The sequence below is a fragment of the Heptranchias perlo genome, chromosome 5 (genome assembly GCF_035084215.1).
Source record: "Heptranchias perlo isolate sHepPer1 chromosome 5, sHepPer1.hap1, whole genome shotgun sequence".
Lineage (NCBI taxonomy): Eukaryota > Metazoa > Chordata > Chondrichthyes > Hexanchiformes > Hexanchidae > Heptranchias > Heptranchias perlo.
Genome location: NC_090329.1, coordinates 93,018,213 through 93,044,022, shown reverse-complemented (window position 1 = coordinate 93,044,022; position 25,810 = coordinate 93,018,213). Strand labels below are relative to the sequence as shown.

Sequence of the window (25,810 nt, the reverse complement as noted above, 5' to 3'; positions counted from 1 at the left end):
TTGCACTAGAGCGTCAACCTAGATTTTGTGGTCAAGTCTGGAGTGGGGCTTGAACCTACAACCTTCTAACTCAGAGGCGAGAGTGCTACCACTGAGCCACGGCTGCCACCTTTATAAAGAAATAGCCACAAAATTTAAAAAAACACAAGAAGGTGATTAAACAAAGTTTGGAACTATAATTTTCAGGTTTTCGTGGTGAACAAATTAGCTGGATTAATATTCAATTTGCAATAGAAGCCAACACTCAGTCCCTAGAATGTTAAATCAAAGTATTGGTTTTATTTACCATCAGAAACAAGTATCTGATAGTGGTAATTACAGACCAAGTATGAACACATGGCCTAGAATATTAAATCATTTTAAATTTCATTTAAGTTGTTCGCCAAACCATATGCTACACTGCATATAAAATGTAGTCATCATGCTCCGGCCATGAGTGTGGGGCAGGCTTAATGGACCAGCTGGTCTTATCCTCCCAATCAATTTCGTATGTTAGCAGAAAATGAGACGATACTACTATCAAATAGCAGCCTCAGTACATTAGATGTTACATCTTAGTCTATAGATCACCTACAACCTCCTAGGAAGCAAGCAGAGGGCTAATCTACTTAAAACAATGACAGTAGATATGCTGTTCTATAATGACAGTTATACCATGAAATGTTAATTTTAAATCAACAACCCCGTTTTAATGTGGTGTACAGCCTCTCTCAACCTGCTGAAGAATGAAAGACATTCCAGCTGATTACTCCAACAGCTGCTTGTACTGTCAACACATGCACTGCTTACCTGCAATTTAATTCAAATCTCTCCCTGTCTCGACGTGTTTTCTGCTCCCATTGTGTCCAATATTTTTTTTTCTTCTTGTGCATTTTCCCTTTCTCTGCATCTATTTTTAATGACATTTTTATAATTTTCATTTCAAAACATACCTCAAAAAGGTTTCATTTCCAAAGTTCATGCTCTACCTTGTTTTGAAACATTAAGAAAACACAAATGTGTTCATAATTACTATTATGTTTTGAGTACTGTAGTTTACCTGCTGAGAATCATACAATCTCTACTCAGAATGCTGGGAATTATAGGCAGGGCAGTTTGCTGGGAGTTATAGTTTCTGTCTCTTCTGTCTACCATGAATTGTAGGCTTCTCAGAAAGGCAGAGTCCCCTGATGGATAACATTTATTCTAACCCCCCCCACACCCCAAAAGAGGTTAGTGGAAATATGCAACTAGTTCTCCCAAAAGGCTGTGGATGCTGGGTTAATTGAAATTTTCAATCAGTAGATTTTTCTTATGAAGAGATATGGAATAAAAGCAGGTAAATAGAGTTGAGGTACAGATTGACTATGATCTAAATGAATGGCGGAACAAGTTCGAAGAGCAGAATGGCCTACTCCCGACCTGTTTTTCTATATTTTCTGCTTATTCAAACTTCAGATTTTTCATAAAGGTACATTTTCTGTAATGATTTTACCAGTAGATACAACCCACCCATTCCCCCACCCCTCCATTAACAGCAGCTGTAATATTAGGAACACTTAATCGGATGTCAAAGTTGTAAACCATTTTGATGTCTAGGACTATGCTTTCTCTGGGATGTCCAGATTTGCTACAGAATAAAATAAAAACACTGATGTATAGTTACGATCCCAATTAATTAATGATGCTCTTCCTGTTTACCATTATAAATGATGTAATTTTGTACGACCTTGACTTCTTGGAAATCCAATTTGTGGTAAAAACAGAAAGTCACTGTACAGTGAAAAACATAAAAATCTGTGTTTTGTACTGGTTGTAATTATACTGTTATCAACACACTGAGAAACAAAGCAACTCCATCCCATTGATGCAATCAAAAGGACACACATTTTGACATCCATTTAGTATGCATGTATTCAATACAAACTATAAATTCACAGTAAGCAAGTAAAAACTGCATACAGCTGGATACATAAACCTTTAGATTCACAGCCCTTCCCAAGAAAGAGCAAATTTCTACCATAGGTATTAGAAGTTTCACAACTAGGATCCACAGGAAGAAAAGTGCTCATGTCTATTCTTGCAATTCATACAGCAGCTCAGGGCATCTGAACACACTTCATGGCCAATGAAGTACTTTTGAAGTGTAGTCACTTTTGTAGGCAAAAGCAACAGCCAATTTCCACACAGCAAAGTCCTAGAAGCACCAATGAGATAATTGATCAGATAACCTTTTTTTTGATGGTGTTGGTTAAGGGATAAATGCCAACCAGGAGAACTCTTCTGCTCTTCTTTGAATAAGGCCATGGGATTTTTTTACATCCACCTGAGAGGCAGACGAGGCCTCGGTTTAATGGGGTACAAGTCCGTCTTGGGCAGTAGAGCAAAGCAGGCATTTTGCACTCCACCTGATTTTCTTTTTATTGACTTCAATGGAAAAGAAAATTGGGTGGTGTGTAAAACAGACTGCCGATTCGCTTTCATCTGCTTTGTGGTACCAACCAAGACGAATTTACCCTGATGTCTCATCCAAGAAACGGCAGCTCCAACAGTGCAGGACTTTCTCAGTACTGCAATGAAGTGTCAGTCTAGATTATATGCTCAAATCTCTGGAGTGGGGGTTGAACCCACAACCTTCTGATTTGGAGGCAAGATCGCTACCAATGAGTCACGTCCAATACTGTTGGTTCGAATATGTCCCCCCACCCCGGCCCCGACCTGGAACAGTAAAACTTCCAATCTTAGTAATAGAACAGAGCATCCAATCACTTTGAACTCTTGTGAACGTGTAGGCTTTAATCTCCACAACTGTCATTGACTGTTTTGTTCTTCATTGTTGAATACCAGACAGCCTCTCAAGAATGGCATGTTTTAAAAGGTTTGTCTCTGGTACTTTAAAACAGTCAAATTGGAATTGCTGAGGGTCAGTCGCCATATCTATCTTGCAAACAAAATAGATTTCTGATGTGTTCAGCAAGAAGAATGCAGAGTTTTAAATAGGAATATGCCAGCGCTTTACTCCATCGCAGAGGAAGATGGTCTTTATTAATTCACTGAACCAGTACAGTTATTTAAAAACATATCAAATGGAATTTGAGGTTTGTCGTAACCCCAGTTATCTGCAGCAAAGATTTGTTTTGCATTGTCAGAATTGGTCTTGCACAAATCAGCAATGCTGGCCGGATCACCATTGCATACTTCAATATTGTCCTCACTAACAGTCTTTTGATCTGTGCCACGGATACCAATTTTAGCTGCATATGGATCAATCAAGTCAACATTTACTGATTCGCTTTCGCCCACATCAGCATTAATTGGGTCAACATCAACATTGTCTGAAGAAGCTTTGATCATTTCCACTTGTGTCTCATCACTCGGGTCAACTTCACAAACATGAGTCACCGCTTCCAATGTTGTCACCTTACATATGCTGCTTTCCTCGGTTTTCGCGTACACATTGGTGTACACGTTTCTACCCATTATGATGTGTACCTAGAAATTAGATTGCAATCTTAGTTAAATTTAAATGAGGTGGGTAACAAGTGCCAAATACTACATCTCCATTCAAAGGATTTCTACATTTGTATTTATGAACTAAAATGCTTATGCATTAAAGAAACTATAATACTATTATTTAGAAACACATAGAAGTTACAACACAGAAACAGACCATTCGCCTGTTAAATTTTTTCACACTCTGTGCATTGCAGTACATGCATTGCTTTTTAAAAAAAAAATTACTCCTTTTCCAATGTTTTTTTGTCTCAGCTACCCCGATCTTTACTTCATTCTTTCCCCATTTATAACTAGTCCATTTAATTTTATTCCTCTACTCCATGTCCCTCTTACTAAATTGTTTCTGCATGAATATTATCCTCATCTATTTCTCTCATCTCTATTAGCTTATCCTCATTATTTTTATTTTCCCAGCACCCCCACTCCTTCCTAGTTTAAATACCTCATCACTTCCTTATTTAACCATTTTGCCAGTACATTAGCACCCTGCCTGTTCAGAGGTAGCCCGTCCTTGCACAATCTGAATGGGCAGGGTACTAATGTATCCAAATATTAAAAGGTATGCACAATGACGCTGCACAGTGGTTAATAAAACCCAATTGGTGAATTTATGATATTCTGTTCCTGTTATCTTGGCTTTACTTAAGTTTAAACACTATTATAATAGATCTTTCTAATACCAATAAAAATTGCATACTCACCAAAGACTTGGGTAATACCAGCTGCTTCTTCTTAATTTTGTGAACAGCACATGCTATTGCAAACACCAACAGGACAATGATGACAACACCACCCGTTGCTAGAACTGCAACTTTAGAAGCTATAAGACAAAGAATGAATAAATAATCAATAGCACAACCAAAAATCTGTCGATGTCAGCCTTGAAAATTTCAATTGACTTAGCAACCACAGCCTTTTGGGGAAGAGAATTCTAAATTTCCACTACAAGTTTGTATTAAAAATTGCTTCCTTGATTTTATTCCAAAATGGCCTAGCTCTAATTTTAAGATTATGCCCCCTTGTTCTGGATTCCCCCACCAGAGGAAATGTTTTTTCTGCGATACCCTGGTCCACTATTCCATCACCCCCAACAATCGCTCTCCTTCCCACGGCACCGTCCCGTGCAAGCTCTGGAGATGCAACACCTGCCCTTTCAGTTCCTCCCTTCCTACCGTCCAATGCCCCAAACACTCCTTCCAGGTAAAATCGCGATTTATTTATACTTCTTTCAATTTAGCATACTGTATTCGCTGCTCACAATGCGGTCTCCTCTACACTGGGGAGACCAAATGCAGATTGGGTGATCAATTTGCTGAACACCTCAATTCAGTCCGCCAGTGAGACTCTGAGCTTCCGGTCGCTTGCCATTTTAATACTCCATCCTACTCCCAACTCTGACCTCTCTGTCCTCGGCCTCCTACATTGTTCCAATGAAGCTCAAGGAATAGCATCTCATCTTTCGATTTGGCACTTTATGACCTTACTGATTTAACACTGATTTCAATAACTTCAGATCATAACCACTGCTCCCTTTTTTTGGACAGTAAGTGCTGGTAATGGTTCTGCTGTAGCCATTTACAGCTCCTCTAGATTCATCTTTTGTGTCTTTACTTATCCCATTATCTTGCACCATTATCCCTTTTGTATTTTAATCACTCCTGCCCTCCACCCTATCACAGATCTTCCCTTTTGTTCTCCCCCCCCCACCCCACCGTCACATTTTCCATGGCTATGTACTTGCTTAAAAACTGTTAAGTCTTTACTTCTTCTAGATCGGATGAAAGGTGATCGATCTGAAATGTTAACTCTCTTTTTCTCTCCACAGATTCTGCCTGACCTGCTGAGTATTTCCAGCATTTTCTGTTTTTATCTCTGTATCGACCCTATCGAATGCTATTATCATTTTAATTACCTCGATAGGATCACCCCTCAACCTTCTAAACTTAATGGAATACAAGGCAAGTTTATGCAACTTGTCCTCATAATTTAACCCTATAAGTCCTGATATCATTCTGGTGAATCTGCCCCGTACTCCTTCCAAGGCTAATATATCTTTCCTGAGATTCTGTGCGCAAAGCTAAACGCAGTACTCTAGATGGGGTCTGACCAAGGCTCTGTAAAACTGAAGCATCACTTTCTCACTTTCATATTCCAGCTCCCTTGAGATAAAGGCTAATGTTTCAATAGCCTGTTTGATTACTTTTGTACCTGTGCACTAGCTTTTAGGGATTTGTCTACATGGACACCTAAATCTCTTTGCTTCTCCACAGCTCCTAATCTCTCACCATTAAGAAAATATTCTGATTTGTCTTTCTCAGTTCCAAAGTGGATGACCTCACACTTCACCACATTGAACTCCATCTGCTATAGTTTTGCCCACTCACAGTCTATGCCCTAGGAACACAACTTACTGTACCTCCTAACTTAGTGTCATCTGCAAACTTAGATATACAACTCTTTCTTCATCCAAGTCATTAATATATACGGTGAAAAACTCAGGCCCCAGTACAGATCCCCAGGGAACATTATTGGTCACATCCCACCAATCCGAGAACAAATCCTTTATCCCTATACTCTGTCTCTTACCACCCAACCAATTACCAGCCCATGTCACAAGGTTACTTCCTATTCCATGTGGCCTCATTTTTGCTAATGATCTCTGTGTGGCACATTATCAAAAGCCTTCTGGAAGTCTATACAGATAACATCCTTAGAGACTCCCCTATCCACCATGATAGTGATCTCCTCAAAAAATGTAACTACATTAGTCAGGCAGCACCTACCCATCACAAATCCATGCCGACTTTCTTTGATCAACTGATATCCAAGTGCTCATTATGTAAAGTTATGTTCTATATATAGTCACACCAGCTCTGTAATGAGTCTTATAAAGTGGCTTGTGTGAAGAAACCATCTAACTGGACAGCAGTAGACAGTGATATAGACAAAGTATTTTTTCCTAGATTATGTAGCTTTTTCTACCATTCATCAACAACTTGCATTTATACAGCGCCTTTAACGTAGGAATACATTCCGAGATGCTTCACAGGAGCATTACCAGACAAAAATTGCTAAAGGAGGAGATGTTAGGACGGGGTACTAAAAGCTTGGTCAAAGGAAGAGAAAGAGATGGCCAGGCGGAGAGGTTTAGGGAGGGAATTCCAGAGATTATGGTCTAGACGGCTGAAGGCACAGCCGCTGATTGGGGCAAAGGAAGTGGAAGATGCACAAGAGACCAGAATTGGAAGAACACAGTTCTTGGAGGGTTGTAATGCTGGAAGAGGTGATAGAGATAGGGAGGGGAGAAGTCATGGAGAGGTTTGAAAACAAGGATGACAAGCAGGCAAGCTCAAGGTGATGGATGAGCGGTACTTGGTGCGGGTTAGGATACGGACAGCAGAGTTTTGGATGAGATCAAGTTTATGGAGAGTGGCAGATGGAAGGCCGGCCAGGAGAGCATTAGAATAGTCGAGTCTGGCAGTAACAAAAGCATGGATGAGGGTTTCAGCAGCAGATGGGCTGAGGCAGGGGTGGAGACGGGCCATGTTATGGAAATGGAAGTAGGCAGCCTTTGTGATGGACAGGATATGGGGTCGGAAGCTCAGCTCAGGGTCATTGGTTTTGTTGACTGCTACTCTGCATTGGTTGGGCATGTTGAATGTTCAGTCTACTAACACTCCTAGGTCTCTTTCAACTTCATCTTTGTCTACTTTAGCACCATTTATGGAGTATGTGTCACCCAATTTTTTTTTTGTGTACAGTACTTTACTTGTCTGCGTTAAATTTCATCTGCCATTTTTCTACCCACTTACATATTTTGTGCAACTCTTTGTAGTTTTTGTGTTGCCTTCGCTGATTCCACTGCCCTTCCTACTTTGGTATCACCTACAAATTTTACCAATCTGCATTGAGTATTCACTCTGATTTAGTATTATTTGTAGACCCTGACAGGCGACTCAGTAAAACACTAAAACATACTCCATGCTGCAAGCAACGGCGCAGTAAAATTATTTAAAGACGTTTCTTAAAAAAAAATCTCAGATTTAACAAAAGCAAATGATGCAGACACCAGCACAAACAATGCAAAAGCAGCAGAAAGAATTGACAGAGTGCTGTAAAGGTTTTCAAATAGATTTTATTGGTAATAACTTTAAAATACGGAGGTTGGGGAGAAGGAGCAATTTGTCCTACACAGGGTCTATTTGAATTGTACAAAGTCTGCATCATTTATTGATCCCTGGCAGATTACTGTCCATGTGACACTGGCAAATTCATACACTTGAGATCTTTTAGACAGCTGTTTATGCCTGGGTAGCACTGTGAATTAGTAGGTTGGAGATTATTCCCTGGCAGAAGCTTAAGTTGAGCAGAGAAGGAGATGCAGCTGGAGCAGCATATGATTCACAGTAGAGCCTGGATGGGTAGTAGGATGCTGGAGCGTCTCAGTTCTTCTGTTAGTTCCAAACTCCAATACCGATAGGGGAGAAAAAGATAGGGGATTCTTCGGGAGCGGTAAGGGTGGGAAGAATGAGTCCTCAGAAGGGAGGCCCATATTGCTAACTGTTTATATAGCTCTAGGTGAAGCCTGAGCAACATTTTGTTTTAGACTGGCCTATATCCCAACAGTCTTGTGTCTATGCCTTAAAGTGGGTGAAGCAGAAGGAGAGGAATTAAGTTGCATCACAAACTGTAGAAGATTCCTGCCCTTCTGGCAAGCGGTCAACTTGCCATGTCAAGGCTATAGAGGGAGGCAAGTCATGGTTTTTGTTGCCTCCTGAGCCCCTATCCAGAATGTGCACAGTAGTCTGCTATTTTAGATGCACTCACATTCCAGGATGGGCAGAGTCTGCAGATTTTTTAAGTAAAAATGAAAAGAACTGGACCTGCACACCAGACAAAAACACACAAGAAAAAAAAGAGAGAAAAAAAAGAGCCACACATGGGATCTAATACAACATAAATGTACCACTAGCTAGTTCTACTAAACTTAGTACTTTCACACTTTTGACAATTTTACCTGTTCGCTATTTGTAGTGAAATCATAAATAGAAATAAAGAATGCATTCAGACTTTCACTACAAAGAGCGATGAGAGGAAAGTTTTCCCCTGTATGGTTACTTTACCATCAACAGCTATAGTTTAGCTGCTAGGCCACAAGAGTGATCTTCCGTGGGAGAAACAAGATACATGCTTTGATCAGGCACAAGTCAAGAGCACCGTATACTAAGCGCATCTCTCAACAGGGTATACATACCTCTGGAGGACTCAGAATTGTCTGGCTGCAATTTGGACGCAGCTCCCAAATCCAATTTAACTGAGGGGTCCTTTGGATCTTCATCCTCCTCTGTGCACATCTTTTCCAGGCACTCCTCACCACCCGGGTAGTCCTCACCGTACGCGCCGTCCTCACCGCCCGGGTAGTCCTCGCCGTACTCACCGCCCGGGTAGTCCTCGCCGTACGCGCCGTCCTCACCGCCCGGGTAGTCCTCGCCGTACGCGCCGTCCTCGTCTCCTTCCTTTCCAGAGTAATCCAGCTCTACAGTCTGGGGGGTGATATAGCCCTCTCTCCTTAGGGTTGGTGACCAAGCCAACATCCTTGAATCTGTCAAAATATTGCATGCTATTCTATGAATGATGTTTGACTTCACATGGTTGGACTTTAAGAAGTGGTCAAGTACTGCCCAAGTGAAATTCATTCATTGCCACCATGCTGTTGTTTTTTGTTGTTGCCCTTTGTAGTTGACTCATGTCACCCTTTCCAATTCCCAAAGGGACTCCTAACTCACAGAAAAGGAGAACTGGTCTTCATCATTAGCCACGTAGCTATCTCCTTTGAGTACAGCTGTTTCAGACACATTGGGGGTGATTTTAGGAGGCAAATGCGGGTGTGTTAGGGACAGGGAGGCTCCGAAAATCACCCAAATCCCGTCCAGGTTCAGAAGCCGGCTCCAATCCGCCAGCTTCCAAGTTTCCCAGGGACCCACCTGTGTGCGTGCGAGCGACCTGAAAACGGAAGTCCCACCGGCAATTAAAGCCGGCAGGATGAAAGTGAAGAGCCAAACGTACCTCATTGAGGTACTGAAGGCACTTTACCTGTGACAGTTGAACGGATTAGAAAGATTTTTTTTTTAAACTTACCTGGGCGCTTTGCCCAATGCTTCTGATTCATGCCTGGTGAAACCAGGTATCAGGGAGAGAGAAACTAAATAAATTAAATAGAAAACCATGCAATGAAATGAAAACACTAAATGCACCTACCTCTAAAACCTGCTCTGATGTCTCCCGCTGATGTCCTCCTCTTCACCCTCCCGATGTCCCCCGATCTTCCCGTCTTCCACGCCCCCCCCCCCCCCCAACCCGGTCTTCAAGTCCAGCGCCGGATGACGTCTGGCTCTCTCCCTTTCCCTCGCCCCCCTCGCGTTGCAGCTCCTTTTTTAAAAAATTCGTTCATGGGATGTGGGCGTCGCTGGCGAGGCCGGCATTTATTGCCCATCCCTAATTGCCCTTGAGAAGGTGGTGGTGAGCCGCCTTCTTGAACTGCTGCAGTCCGTGTGGTGACGGTTCTCCCACAGTGCTGTTAGGAAGGGAGTTCCAGGATTTTGACCCAGCGACGATGAAGGAACAGCGATATATTTCCAAGTCGGGATGGTGTGTGACTTGGAGGGGAACGTGCAGGTGGTGTTGTTCCCATGTGCCTGCTGCTCTTGTCCTTCTAGGTGGTAGAGGTCGTGGGTTTGGGAGGTGCTGTCGAAGAAGCCTTGGCGTGTTGCTGCAGTGCATCCTGTGGATGGTACACACTGCAGCCACAGTGCGCCAGTGGTGAAGGGAGTGAATGTTTAGGGTGGTGGATGGGATGCCAATCAAGCAGGCTGCTTTATCTTGGATGGTGTTGAGCTTCTTGAGTGTTGTTGGAGCTGCACTCATCTAAGCAAGTGGAAAGTGTTCCATCACACTCCTGACTTGTGCCTTGTAGATGGTGGAAAGGCTTTGGGGAGTCAGGAGGTGAGTCACTCGCCGCAGAATACCCAGCCTCTGACCTGCTCTCGTAGCCACAGTATTTATATGGCTGGTCCAGTTAAGTTTCTGGTCAATGGTGACCCCCAAGATGTTGATGGTGGGGGATTCGGCGATGGTAATGCCGTTGAATGTCAAGGGGAGGTGGTTAGACTCTCTCTTGTTGAAGATGGTCATTGCCTGGCACTTATCTGGCGCGAATGTTACTTGCCACTTATCAGCCCAAGCCTGGATGTTGTCCAGGTCTTGCTGCTTGCGGGCTCGGACTGCTTCATTATTTGAGGGGTTGCGAATGGAACTGAATACTGTGCAATCATCAGTGAACATCCCCATTTCTGACCTTATGATGGAGGGAAGATCATTGATGAAGCAGCTGAAGATGGTTGGGCCCAGGACACTGCCCTGAGGAACTCCTGCAGCAATGTCCTGAGGCTGAGATGATTGGCCTCCAACAATCACTACCATCTTCCTTTGTGCTGGGTATGACTCCAGCCACTGGAGAGTTTTCCCCCTGATTCCCATTGACTTCAATTTTACTAGGGCTCCTTGGTGCCACACTCGGTCAAATGCTGCCTTGATGTCAAGGGCAGTCACTCTCACCTCATTGGGGTGCTTCCAACAAACTTACTACCACTGATGAATTAAAGAGGAACTAAATAAGTACAAAAGGGAGAAAGGAATAGAAGAATATGCTGATAAGGTTAGATAAAGTAGAGTGGGAGGAGGGTTGTGTGAATGGCCGAATGGCCTGTTTCTGTGCTGTAGATTGGATGTAATTCTATAACAAGTTAATCAGGCATTCACATCTTGTAGTGATGGCACCAGGGGTCTGTTGGTGCAGCTTCCTTTGAGAAGAAGAACCTCCACCAGCACATTTGCTGAAGCAAGATAACCTCACCCCTCTCTGCAGATGAGAGGTGAGAGCGCTGGCAGTAGGGCATGGAGCACTTCTTGGATAGCAAGACCTGCCAGGTATCCATTGGCCAGGTATCCATTCACAAGTCCTGCTCTTCTGAGCACACATACTTGGATTCACTGGTGCCAGTAAAGGGAGCTGCGGGCAAAAAACTGAACAATTGGCGCAAAATCCCACGAAAGCCCAAGTGTCAGCAGCAAATCGACAGGGAAAAAAAGTTAATAAGGGCTCTGAAAAGGCTTAAAATCACTTACCTACTATTCTGTGGGTCTGAAAGTCCACCCCGAGGTCCCATTCCTGCTAGGTTCCGTCGGAGTGCTGGAGACCTGGCATCTAGCATTCCTGCAAGCTACAAAAAGGAGCAGCACCTTTCCCTGCTACCGTTTGCATATCCTAATGAAGCTCCCATCAGCTTTGAAGGGTGCATCCAACACCTGCCCCAGGCCCGGAATTGGTGCAGGGATGGAATGGTGGCAACGCAGCCGTTCCTTCATTGTCGCTGGGTCAAAATCCTGGAACTCCCCACATAACGGCACTGTGGGAGAACCTTCACCACACGGACTGCAGCGGTTCAAGGAGGCGGCTCACCACCACCACCTTATCAAGGGCAATTAGGGATGGGTAATAAATGCTGGCCTTGCCAGTGACGCCCACATCCCATGAATGAATTAAAAAAAAGCACAATTTCCTTCCACCTCATTTCACATGCGAACTGGACAATAAAATTGGGCACCCCACCCCCAAGTAAGAAATTGATCGGAAATATGGTGCAACATTGGATTTCTGTGCTAGCATTGTCTTTTTGAAGGCATCCACCATCTGGATTTGGGCAAAGAGATTGCTGCCTCCTCCCTGACCACACCGGGTATTTCCTCCCATCACCACTCTCACCAAATGCTACCAGTTTGCCGCATTGTTTCAGTTCACATTGAACGCATTCTAGTGGGAATTGTTACCATCATTTGTATAGCGTTGAATTTTACTACAACCTACTGATTGGCTAGCCAAATAATCAGTAGTCAACGCTAGTAAGTTTCCAAACAAAACATCAACTCCACGGAATTTATGACTGTACGCCGAGGATCAACACTTTAAATTATCAGCAAATTACCCAACCTTTGTCTTGAGATATAAAAAAATGGTAATAATGCAACATAACTTTGATGTCTCCAAAATAGCCATATTAATATCTTACCATGTCCTGTATGTATTCTGTATTAGTTACAGGATCACAAGATAATTACTGATGAGGAAGAACATTTGGCCCATCTTAGTATGGAGTAATAGGCAAAGATCGAGACCAGAGCGGGGATAAAAACAGCGCGGAGAGAGCGAGAGTTCAGTCGGTGAGCGGCGGGAGAGAGCGAGACCAGAGCGGGGATAAAAACAGCGTGGAGAGAGCGAGAGTCCAGTCGGTGAGCGAAGGGAGAGAGCGAGACCAGAGCGGGGACAAAAACAGCGCGGAGAGAGCGAGAGTTCAGTCGGTGAGCGGCGGCAAAGATCGAGACCAGAGCTTACTCTGAGAGCGAGACTCTGAGACCAGCGGCAGTTCGGGGTGATGTCACCAGTCAGAAAGTGACGCGGCACAGGGGAGGCAGCTGATTGGTGAGTAGGTTCAGGTGAGTATTTCTACCATTTTACTGTAAGTAAAGTAATAAGAAAGGGAAGATCTGCAGGTTTTATAGCAGATAGTGTTTTTTTTTAGTGAACCTAGGTCCCTAGTATAGTTAACATTTTCTAATTTCAACGTAATTTAAAAGGGGTAACTCAGCTAAGGCAAGTCATGGCAGCAGACCTCGCACCCGTGATATGCTCCTCCTGCAAGATGTGGGAAGTCATGGACACTACCAGTGTCCCTGCCGACCATGTGTGCGGGAAGTGTGTCCACCTGCAGCTACTGACCGATCGTATCGCGGAGCTGGAGCTGCAGGTGGACTCACTGTGGAGCATCCGCGATGCAGAGAAACTCGTGGATAGCACGTTTAGCGAGTTGGTCACACCGCAGGTAAAGGGTATACAGGCAGGAAGTGAATGGGTGACCACCAGGAAGAGTAAGAGGTGCAGGCAGGTAGTGCAGGGGTCCCCTGTGGCCATCCCCCTCTCAAACAGATATGCCACTTTGGATGCTGTTGGGGGGGATGACTTATCAGGGGAAGGCAGCAGCAGCCAACTTCCTGGCACCACGGGTAGCTCTGCTGCACAGGCTGGGAGGAAAAAGAGTGAAAGAGCTATAGTGATAGGGGACTCAATTTTAAGGGGAATAGACAGGCGTTTCTGCGGCTGCAACCGAGACTCCAGGATGGTGTGTTGCCTCCCTGGTGCAAGGATCAAGGACGTCTCGGAGCGGCTACAGAACATTTTGGAGGGGGAGGGCGAACAGCCAGCTGTCGTGGTGCACATAGGCACCAACGATATAGGTAAAAAAGGGGATGAGGTCCTAAAAGCAGAATATAGGGAGTTAGGAGGTAAATTAAAAAATAGGACCTCAAAGGTAGTAATCTCAGGATTGCTGCCAGTGCCACGTGCTAGTCAGAGTAGAAATAGGAGGATATTTAAAATGAATACGTGGCTAGAGGAATGGTGCAAGGGGGAGGGATTCAAATTCCTGGGACACTGGAAACGGTTCTGGGGGAGGTGGGACCAGTACAAACCGGACGGTCTGCACCTGGGCAGGGCCGGGACCGCTGTCCTAGGAGGAGTGTTTGCTAGTGCTGTTGGGGAGGGTTTAAACTAAAGTGGCAGGGGGTTGGGAACCTGAGCAGGGAGAGAGAGGAAAGCGTAACAGGAAGGGACAGAAGGTATGGAGTAATAGGTAAAGTGTTAAAAAAGGAAAAAGCAGGAACTAAGCGTCACAAAACAGATTTGAAAGTTCTTTATCTGAATGCACGTAGCATTCGTAACAAAATGGACGAGTTAACGGCACAAATAACTACGTATGGGTATGATCTTGTGGCCATTACAGAAACATGGCTGCAGGGTGACAACGACTGGGAATTAAATATGCCAGGGTATTTAACAATCAGGAAGGACAGGCAGGAAGGAAGGGGAGGTGGGGTGGCTATGTTAATAAAGGAAGGAATCACTGTAATACAGATAAATGATATTGGGACAAAGCATCAAGATAATGAAACAGTTTGGGTGGAGATAAGGAATAATAAGGGGAAAAAAACATTAGTGGGCGTAGTATATAGGCCTCCTAATAGTTGCAACTCTGCTGGAAGAAGTATTAATCAGGAGATAGTCGGGGCATGTAATAAGGGAACAGCCATAATTATGGGGGATTTTAATTATCATATTAACTGGACAAATCAAATTGGGCAGAGCAGCCTTGAGGACGAGTTCATTGAGTGCATCAGGGATGGATTTCTTGAGCAGTATGTAACTGATCCTACAAGGGGGCAGGCAACCTTGGACCTGGTCCTGTGTAATGAGTCAGGATTAATTAATAATGTCCTAGTTAAGGATCCCCTTGGAACGAGCGACCACAACATGGTTGAATTCCATATCCAATTAGAGGGTGAGAAGGTTGATTCTCAAACAAGCGTACTGAGCTTGAATAAAGGAGACTATGATGGTATGAGAGCGGAATTGATTAAAGTGGACTGGGAAAATAGATTAAATGGTAAGACGGTACATGAGCAGTGGTGTTCATTTAGGGAGTTATTTTACAACTTTCAAAATAAATATATTCCACTGAGGAAAAAAGGGTGTAAAAGAAATGACAGCCATCCGTGGCTAAGTAAAGAAATCAAGGACAGTATCCGACTAAAAACAAGGACATATAAGGTAGCCAAACTTAGTGGGAGGATAGAAGATTGGGAATTCTTCAAAAGACAGCAAAAAGTAACTAAAGGATTGATTAAGAAAGGGAAGTTAGATTATGAAAAGAAATTAGCAAAAAATATAAAAACAGATAGCAAGAGTTTCTACAGTTATATAAAAAGAAAAAGGGTGGCTAAGGCAAACGTAGGTCCCTTAGAGGAAATTAATGGTGGGAAACATGGAGATGGCAAAAATGCTGAACAAATATTTTGTTTCAGTCTTTACAGTAGAGGACACTAAGAATATCCCAACACTGGACAAACAGGGGACTCTCGGGGGGGAGGAGCTAAATACGATTAAAATCACTCAGGAGATGGTACTCAGTAAAATAATGGGACTCAAAGCGGATAAATCCCCTGGACCTGATGGCTTCCATCCTAGGGTCTTGAGGGAAGTGGCAGTAGGGATTGTGGATGCTTTGGTGATAGTTTTCCAAAATTCCCTGGACTCAGGAGAGGTCCCGGCAGATTGGAAAACTGCTAATGTAACACCGTTATTTAAAAAGGGTAGTAGGCAGAAGGCTGGAAATTATAGGCCAGTTAGCTTAACATCTGTGGTGGGTAAAATTTTGGAGTCTATTATTAAGGAGACAGTAACGGAACATTTAGATAAGCATAATTTAATAGGACAAAGTCAGCATGGCTTTATGAAGGGGAAGTCATGTCTGACAAATTTGCTTGAGTTCTTTGAGGATATAACGTACAGGGTGGATAATGGGGAACCAGTGGACATAGTGTATTTAGACTTCCAGAAGGCATTCGACAAGGTGCCACATAAAAGATTATTACTTAAGATAAAAAATCACGGGATTGGGGGTAACATTCTGGCATGGGTGGAGGATTGGTTATCGAACAGGAAGCAGAGAGTTGGGATAAATGGTTCATTTTCGGACTGGCAACCAGTGACCAGTGGTGTTCCACAGGGGTTGGTGCTGGGTCCCCAACTCTTTACAATCTATATTAACGATTTGGAGGAGGGGACCGAGTGCAACATATCAAAATTTGCAGATGATACAAAGATGGGAGGGAAAGTAGAGAGTGAGGAGGACATAAAAAACCTGCAGGGGGATATAGACAAGCTGGGTGAGTGGGCGGAGATTTGGCAGATGCAATATAATATTGGAAAATGTGAGGTTATGCACTTTGGCACGAAAAATCAGAGAGCAAGTTATTTTCTTAATGGCGAGAGACTGGAAAGTACTGCAGTACAAAGGGATCTGGGGGTCCTAGTGCAAGAAAATCAAAAAGTTGGTATGCAGGTGCAGCAGGTGATCAAGAAAGCCAACGGAATGTTGGCTTTTATTGCTAGGGGGATAGAATATAAAAACAGGGAGGTATTGCTGCAGTTATATAGGGTATTGGTGAGACCGCACCTGGAATACTGCATACAGTTTTGGTCTCCATACTTAAGAAAAGACATACTTGCTCTCGAGGCAGTACAAAGAAGGTTCACTCGGTTAATCCCGGGGATGAGGGGGCGGACATATGAGGAGAGGTTGAGTAGATTGGGACTCTACTCATTGGAGTTCAGAAGAATGAGAGGCGATCTTATTGAAACATATAAGATTGTGAAGGGGCTTGATCGGGTGGATGCAGTAAGGATGTTCCCAAAGGTGGGTGAAACTAGAACTAGGGGGCATAATCTTAGAATAAGGGGCTGCTCTTTCAAAACTGAGATGAGGAGAAACTTCTTCACTCAGAGGGTGGTAGGTCTGTGGAATTTGCTGCCCCAGGAAGCTGTGGAAGCTACATCATTAGATAAATTTAAAACAGAAATAGACAGTTTTCTGGAAGTAAAGGGAATTCGGGGTTATGGGGAGCGGGCAGGAAATTGGACATGAAGCTGAGTTCGGATCGGTCAATGCCCTGTGGGTGGCGGAGAGGGCCCAGGGGCTGTGTGGCCGGGTCCTGCTCCTACTTCTTGTGTTCTTTAGATTTGTGGTTGGGATCAGATCAGCCATGATCTTATTGAATGGCGGAGCAGGCTCGAGGGGCCGATTGGCCTACTCCTGCTCCAATTTCTTATGTTCTTATGTTCTTATAAATGATTCTGGGGTTTTCACCCCCATCGCACTATCTGAAAGTCTATTTCATATATTGATTACTTTTTGTGTGAAGAAGAATTTCCTGCTTTCAGTCCTAAATCCCATAATCAGAGAGGTTGTCATACATCAAACAAGATAGTGAGTTACACTGTGTGTGGTGTGTGTCGTACATGTATAAGATGCAAATCTCACATTTATCAAATTCCACTCAAAGGCAATATTATCCGAATTACCACTTGGCATCAGACAAGGATGTCACAGTATATTTGTATGTGGTTAATGGTATGGAAGGTAGCAAAAACATGTTAACCAACCACAATATCTTATCATGATGAGTGAGAATCTTTAAAATACATTGAGGAAGCTCTTTGAACAGCACCTTCTAGCACATAGCTTCTTTTTGCAGGTTTATCAGGGTAATTAGCAACAAGCAGCAACCATGAAATCTGAATATTAAAATATCACATTAGTAACAATCTAGGAGGAGCAGCTACTTGAGTACTGGTGCCGTCAAGCAGTACTAGCACTGCCTAACAGAACTAAGAATTAAGGAGGTCAAATATTCAACTTGATTTGCTGCAGTTCGACATCTGTGACAAATTCCATGAAAGTTTACACTTACCACCTGCACTGCATTTTGCTGCCCAGGTACTATAATAGTACATATTAGGGAGTCAGTGAAAATACTATACTATTTTTGGATTTAAGCAACAACAAATCACTTAAGATCAGAAGTGCACAGTAGTATTACCTGATATGTTACTTGACTGAATTGGCAAACATATTTCTTGTGATCTTTTTCCCTTTAGTTTTAATTTGTCTAGACGTGCTTCTGCGGACACACAAGTGACTCCTTCTGTTACAGCAATTTTCTGAAATGTACATGGCTTTGAACAATCGATTTTATTTTCCTGTAACAAATAAAATGCAAGATCAGACAATCAAGTAGTGAAATAACTTTCTGGCCAAAAACTTCACCCCTTTCAGCACCGCCTGTAGTGTAATGCAAATAGTTTCCTGGTGTGGCCTCTTATCTTAAAGCCACTCATGGCTCAAGCTCCTTGGTGTACAGGCTGTGAAAGACTATCACTTATCTGTACAGACGTTTCTGATTAGAGATGTGGAAGCCAAAAATAAAAATGCTCAACTCTTGTTCCACATAACCACACGTGTACTTACAGTAGTGGTTTACATATATAGCTGATAAGCAGTCATTTTCAACATGGATGAGTACTGATTCATCAGTTTGGGGGAGGGGGTGGGCTGTAAGTGGTGATCAGTAGGTGGTTTCCTCGGCCTTGTTTGATCTGAAGCCATGAGACTTCATGGAGGCGCGAGTCAATGTTGAGGACTTCTAAGGGCACTCCCACTGACTGTATACCACTGTGTTGCCCACCTGTGCTGGCCCAGGGATGATGCCAGTGCAGTTGGGAATGTTGGCTGATAGGTATGATTCATTGTAAACAATTTTACAACACCAAGTTATAGTCCAGCAATTTTATTTTAAATTCACAAGCTTTCGGAGGCTTCCTCCTTCGTCAGGTAAATGTTCAGGAGCTCCTTGAAGCCTACGCATTTATACTTCACAGAACAATACATGGTGTTTACAGACTGCCCCTGCAACTGCCCGTTGCCAAGGCAATCACCGTGTTCAGACAGAGAGGTGTCACCTGCAGAACCCCCGAATACACATTCAACAAAAAAACAAACAGGAAAAAAAAACAGAGAGAGGCAGAAACATCCGGAAGGCAGAGAAAGCCAGCAAATGACCCATTATATTAAAAACAGATAACATTTGTTCGCTGGTGGGGTAACGTGTAGCGTGACATGAACCCAAGATCCCGGTTGAGGCCGTCCTCATGGGTGCGGAACTTGGCTATCAATTTCTGCTCGACGATTTTGCGTTGTCGTGTGTCTCGAAGGCCGCCTTGGAGTACGCTTACCCGAAGGTCGGTGGATGAATGTCCATGACTGCTGAAGTGTTCCCCGACTGGGAGGGAACCCTCCTGTTTGGCGATTGTTGCGCGGTGTCCGTTCATCCGTTGTCGCAGCGTCTGCATGGTCTCGCCAATGTACCATGCTCTGGGGCATCCTTTCCTGCAACGTATGAGGTAGACAACGTTGGCCGAGTCACAGGAGTATGAACCATGCACCTGGTGGGTGGTGTCCTCTCGTGTGATGGTGGTATCTGTGTCGATGATCTGGCATGTCTTGCAGAGGTTACCGTGGCAGGGTTGTGTGGTGTCGTGGACGCTGTTCTCTTGAAAGCTAGGTAATTTGCTGCGAACGATGGTCTGTTTGAGGTTGGGTGGCTGTTTAAAGGCGAGTAGTGGAGGTGTGGGGATGGCCATAGCGAGGTGTTTGTCCTCATTGATGACATGTTGAAGGCTGCGGAGAACATGGCGTAGTTTCTCCGCTCCGGGGAAGTACTGGACGACAAAGGGTACTCTGTTGGTTGCGTCCCGTGTTGGTCTCCTGAGGAGGTCTATGCGATTTTTTGCTGTGGCCCGTCGGAACTGTCGATCGATGAGTCGAGCGTCATATCCCGTTCTTACTAGGGCGTCTTTCAGCGTCTGTAGGTGTCCATCGCGTTCCTCCTCGTCTGAGCAGACCCTGTGTATTCGCAGGGCCTGTCCATAGGGGATGGCCTCTTTGACGTGGTTAGGGTGGAAGCTGGAAAAGTGGAGCATCGTGAGGTTGTCCGTGGGCTTGCGGTAGAGTGAGGTGCTGAGGTGCCCGTCTTTGATGGAGATTCGTGTGTCCAAGAAAGAAACTGATTCTGAGGAGTAGTCCATGGTGAGCTTGATGGTGGGATGGAACTTGTTGATGCTATCGTGTAGTCTCTTTAGTGATTCCTTGCCGTGGGTCCATAGAAAGAAAATGTCGTCGATGTATCTGGTGTATAGTGTTGGTTGGAGGTCTTGTGCAGTGAAGAAGTCCTGCTCGAACTTGTGCATGAAAATGTTGGCGTATTGGGGTGCGAATTTGGTCCCCATGGCTGTTCCGTGTGTTTGGGTAAAGAACTGGTTATCGAAGGTGAAGACATTGTGATCCAGGATGAAGCGGATGAGTTGTAGGATGGCTTCCGGAGATTGGCTGTTGTTGGTGTTGAGTATTGATGCTGTCGCAGCGATGCCGTCATCGTGGGGGATACTGGTGTATAGTGCCGAGACGTCCATCGTGGTGAGAAGTGTTCCTGGTTCAACTGGTCCGTGGGTACTGAGTTTTTGTAGGAAGTCTGTAGTGTCGCGACAGAAGCTGGGGGTTCCCTGTACGATGGGTTTCAGGATGCCCTCGATGTATCCAGAGAGGTTCTCACACAGGGTTCCGTTGCCTGATACTACAGACTTCCTACAAAAACTCAGTACCCACGGACCAGTTGAACCAGGAACACTTCTCACCACGATGGACGTCTCGGCACTATACACCAGTATCCCCCACGATGACGGCATCGCTGCGACAGCCCACGGACAACCTCACGATGCTCCACTTTTCCAGCTTCCACCCTAACCACGTCAAAGAGGCCATCCCCTATGGACAGGCCCTGCGAATACACAGGGTCTGCTCAGACGAGGAGGAACGCGATGGACACCTACAGACGCTGAAAAACGCCCTAGTAAGAACGGGATATGACGCTCGACTCATCGATCGACAGTTCCGACGGGCCACAGCAAAAAATCGCATAGACCTCCTCAGGAGACCAACACGGGACGCAACCAACAGAGTACCCTTTGTCGTCCAGTACTTCCCCGGAGCGGAGAAACTACGCCATGTTCTCCGCAGCCTTCAACATGTCATCAATGAGGACAAACACCTCGCTATGGCCATCCCCACACCTCCACTACTCGCCTTTAAACAGCCACCCAACCTCAAACAGACCATCGTTCGCAGCAAATTACCTAGCTTTCAAGAGAACAGCGTCCACGACACCACACAACCCTGCCACGGTAACCTCTGCAAGACATGCCAGATCATCGACACAGATACCACCATCACACGAGAGGACACCACCCACCAGGTGCATGGTTCATACTCCTGTGACTCGGCCAACGTTGTCTACCTCATACGTTGCAGGAAAGGATGCCCCAGAGCATGGTACATTGGCGAGACCATGCAGACGCTGCGACAACGGATGAACGGACACCGCGCAACAATCGCCAAACAGGAGGGTTCCCTCCCAGTCGGGGAACACTTCAGCAGTCATGGACATTCATCCACCGACCTTCGGGTAAGCGTACTCCAAGGCGGCCTTCGAGACACACGACAACGCAAAATCGTCGAGCAGAAATTGATAGCCAAGTTCCGCACCCATGAGGACGGCCTCAACCGGGATCTTGGGTTCATGTCACGCTACACGTTACCCCACCAGCGAACAAATGTTATCTGTTTTTAATATAATGGGTCATTTGCTGGCTTTCTCTGCCTTCCGGATGTTTCTGCCTCTCTCTGTTTTTTTTTCCTGTTTGTTTTTTTGTTGAATGTGTATTCGGGGGTTCTGCAGGTGACACCTCTCTGTCTGAACACGGTGATTGCCTTGGCAACGGGCAGTTGCAGGGGCAGTCTGTAAACACCATGTATTGTTCTGTGAAGTATAAATGCGTAGGCTTCAAGGAGCTCCTGAACATTTACCTGACGAAGGAGGAAGCCTCCGAAAGCTTGTGAATTTAAAATAAAATTGCTGGACTATAACTTGGTGTTGTAAAATTGTTTACAATTGTCAACCCCAGTCCATCACCGGCATCTCCACATCACAGGTATGATTCAGGGAGAGAGAGGGAGAAAGAAAGGGAACAAAAAGAGAGGAGAGAGAAATAAATAAGAGTGGGAGAAAAAAAAAGAGTTGGAGAAAGAGAGAGAGAGAGAGAGAGAAAACAAACTTGCATGTATATAGCATCTCACCCAACCTCAGAACATCGTAAAGCACTGCACACACAGCCAGTGAGTTACTTTTGAAGGGTTGTCACTGTTGTAATGTAGAGTAATACAGCAGCCTATTTGCACACAGCAAGATCCCGCAAACAGCATTGAGATAAATGACCAGATAAGCTGTTTTAGTGATATTGCTTGATGGGTAAATGTTGGACAGGGTATTGGGAGAACTCCCCTGTTCTTCAGAAAATAGAGCCATAGGATCTTTTACATCCAACTGAGAAAGCAGACAGGGCCTCAGTTCAATGTTTCATCCGAAAGATGGCACCTCTGACGGTGCAGAACTTCCTCAGTACTATACTGAAGTGTCAGCCTAGATTATGTAGAGTGGGGCTTGAACCCATGACTTTCTGACTTTGAGGCATAAGTGTTATCTTCCCCTGGCTGGAGAGTCTAGAACTAGGGATCATAGTCTCAAGATAAGAGTTCGGCCATTTAGGACTGAGAAGAGGAAAAATTTCTTCACTCAGAGGGTTGAGTGTCTTTGGAATTCTCTGCCCCAGAGGGTTGTGGACACTCAGTCATTGAGAATATTCAAGATTGAGATCGATAGATTTTTGGACACTAAGGGAATCAATGGAAAGGGCAGGAAAGTTCCGTTGAGGTAGAAGATCAGCCATGATCTTACTGAATGGCGGAGCAGGCTCGAGGGGCCGTATAGCCTACTCCTGCTCCTACTTCTTATGTTCTTATGACAAGGTTGACACCTATGACTATGTCAGGCTTCCGCTTGACTAGTCTGGGACTGTACTCCCAGCTTGGGCACCAGCCCCTACGTACTAGCAAGGAGGACTTTGTAGTGATTGGTAACAATTGTGTGGTTTGCTCAGCTACTTCAGAGGGCATTAAGTATCAACCACAAGGTGTGCGACTGCAATCACATGTAGGCCAGACTAGGCAGGGATGGCAGGCTCCCCTGCCCGAAGGACATTAGTGAACCAGTTGGGTTTTTATGATAATCCGAAGCTTTCATCGTTAATTTTCTGTCCACAAATTACCAGATTTATTGAATTCAATTTCACAGCTTGACATGGTGGGATTTCAATTCATGACCTGTGGGTTGTTAATCCAGTATCATAATCACTAGGCTACTGTATGCAAAAGTCTGCACAGATGAAATGAGGCAGTGATGAATGTTAGCAGGTGGGAAAAAAAATATTTTGAATTTGTTCGACTTGTTGATGACATTTCCACAACAAATGAAAATCATTCCATTAAGTAAATGCAAGACATAAAGTAAAATAATAGAGCTACAGGAATTCTAAACAAGTTACTCGACTAAGAAAGATTTCAGTATTTAATGCTAACTTCTACAACGGTACAACTTTTAATTTTCATTCATTCTCGAGATATGGGCATTGCTGGCAAGGCCGGCATTTATTGCCCATCACTAGTTACCCTGAGAAGGTGGTGGCGGACCTTCTTTTTGTACTGCTGCAACGCGATGCTGGTTATTCTTTGAGTGGTTTGAAACAACCGAGTGGCTTGCTAGGCCACTTCAGAAGGCAGTTAAGTCAACCACTTTAGTGTGGGACTGGAGTAACATATAGGTCAGATCAGGTAAAGACAGCAGGTTATCTTCCCCAAAAGACATTAACCTATCCAGTACAGAAGCACTACTTTTAAGAAAATCTCATTATTTGTAGCGATATTGAAAAAATACTTGCATACTTTAAAAAACCTTACCAATTTGGGGGTTTCACGTTTCCAGTAGTAAATATTATACGATAAACTGCGGATAGCCTTTTTAATGCTGCCTGCTTTGGAATTAGGGACTACGAACATAACTTTCACTCTTATTTCATTTCCATCAGCTGTGACATGTACGGTGGGAGGACCTAAGGTGGCTGTATAAGACATCAAAATTACAATTATGAACATACTGCAATCCTCTTAAATATTTAATAAATACTGAACAGCAAATTTCACAATATGTTGTATAAAATAATGGAGAGCAAATGTTAGAGCAAATGGCTGTGTTTTGAGGGGTAGGGTGATCCTGTTAAAGGTTTGAGCAATTTATACAAGTCATCTTGTCAAACTCAGTTTGATGTAGTGTACATGGATTTTAGCAAGGCTTTTGACAAGGTCCCACATGGTAGACTGGTCAAAAAAGCAAAAGCCCATGGGATCCCAGGGAAAGTGGCTAATTGGATCCAAAGTTGGCTCACTGGCAGGAAGCAAAGGGTAATGGTTGACGGGTGTTTTTGTGACTAGCAGGCTGTTTCCAGTGGGGTTCCGCAGGGCTCAATAATAGGTCCCTTGCTTTTTGTGGTATATATTAATGATCTGGACTCAAATGTAGGGGGGCATGATCAAGAAGGTTGCAAATGATACAAAAATTGGCTATGTGGTTGATAGTGAGGAGGACAGCTGTAGAGTGCAGGAAGATATCAATGGTCAGGTCAGGTGGGCAGAAAAGTGGCAAATGGAATTCAATCCAGAAAAGTGTGAGGTAACGCATTTGGGGAGGGCAAACAAGGCAAGGGAATACACAATAAATGGGAGGACACTGAGAGGTGTAGAGGAACAAAGGGACCTTGGAGTGCAGGTCCACAGATCCCTGAAGTTGTCAGGACAGGTAGATAGGGTGGTTAAAAAGGCATACGGGATACTTTCCTTTATTAGCCGAGGCATAGAACATAAGAGCAGGGAGGTTATGCTAGAACTGTATAAAACATTGGTTAGGCCACAGCTTGAGTACTGCATACAGTTCTGGTCACCACATTACAGGAAAGATGTGACTGTACTAGAGAGGGTACAGAGGAGATTTACGAGGATGTTGCTAGTGCTGGAGAATTTTAGTTATGAGAAAAGACTGGATAGGCTGGGGTTGTTTTCTTTGAAACAAAAGAGGCTGAGGGGAGATTTAATTGAGGTATATAAAATTATGTTGGGACTAGATAGAGTGGATAGGGAAGACCTATTTCCCTTAGCAGAGGCGTCAGTGACCAGGGGGCACAGATTCAAAGTATTTGGTAGAAGGATTAGAGGGGAGCTGAGGAGAAATTTTTTCACCCAGAGGGTGGTGGGGGTCTGGAACTCTCTGCCTGAAAGGGTGATAGAGGCAGAAACCCTCAACTCATTTAAAAAGTACTTGGATGGGCACTTGAAGTGCCGTAACCTATAGAGCTACGGACCAACTGCTGGAAAGTGGGATTAAGCTGGAGAGCTCTTTAGCTCGGCTGGCACGGACACGATGGGCCAAATGGCCTCCTTCTGCGCCGTAACTTTCTATGATTCTATGATCTGAAATCAAACTGAATCACAACTTTTTTAGTCAATACATTTTTAAGAGTTAGAATAAGTGAACATTATACATGAAGCCAGATTTTTGGAACCTAAATATTCATCAAGGTGAGAACGTCAGTGCTGGGAAATCATTCTCAGATCATGGATAAAAAAGATTAGATGCAGGTAAATCTCCCTCCACTCTGGCCCTGATAAACCTTACTCGCAACTGTGGAAAAAATATTCCTTACTGCACTAGTGTGAATTTCCCACTGCCCTAAACAACCAGTCCGTGGTCTCCTAGAGCAAGATTGTTAATTTGTTGGCAATGAATATAAAATTATGAGCACGTTTGTGTG

General features: G+C 44.2%; 1 protein-coding gene across 1 annotated transcript in view; it reads right to left on the bottom strand.

Moving 5' to 3' along the window:
• Positions 1–259: 259 nt before the first annotated feature.
• LOC137321930 (uncharacterized) overlaps positions 260–25,810 on the bottom strand; it is a 59,311-nt gene continuing 33,760 nt past the window's right edge. The window contains exons 4-8 of the mRNA XM_067984802.1: positions 23,907–24,067; positions 18,043–18,202; positions 8,750–9,097; positions 4,197–4,315; positions 260–3,471 (exon numbers count right to left, since the gene is read on the bottom strand). Coding sequence (XP_067840903.1) covers positions 3,025–3,471; positions 4,197–4,315; positions 8,750–9,097; positions 18,043–18,202; positions 23,907–24,067 — 1,235 coding nt within the window. The 3' untranslated portion in view covers positions 260–3,024. The remainder of the gene's footprint in view (positions 3,472–4,196; positions 4,316–8,749; positions 9,098–18,042; positions 18,203–23,906; positions 24,068–25,810) is intronic.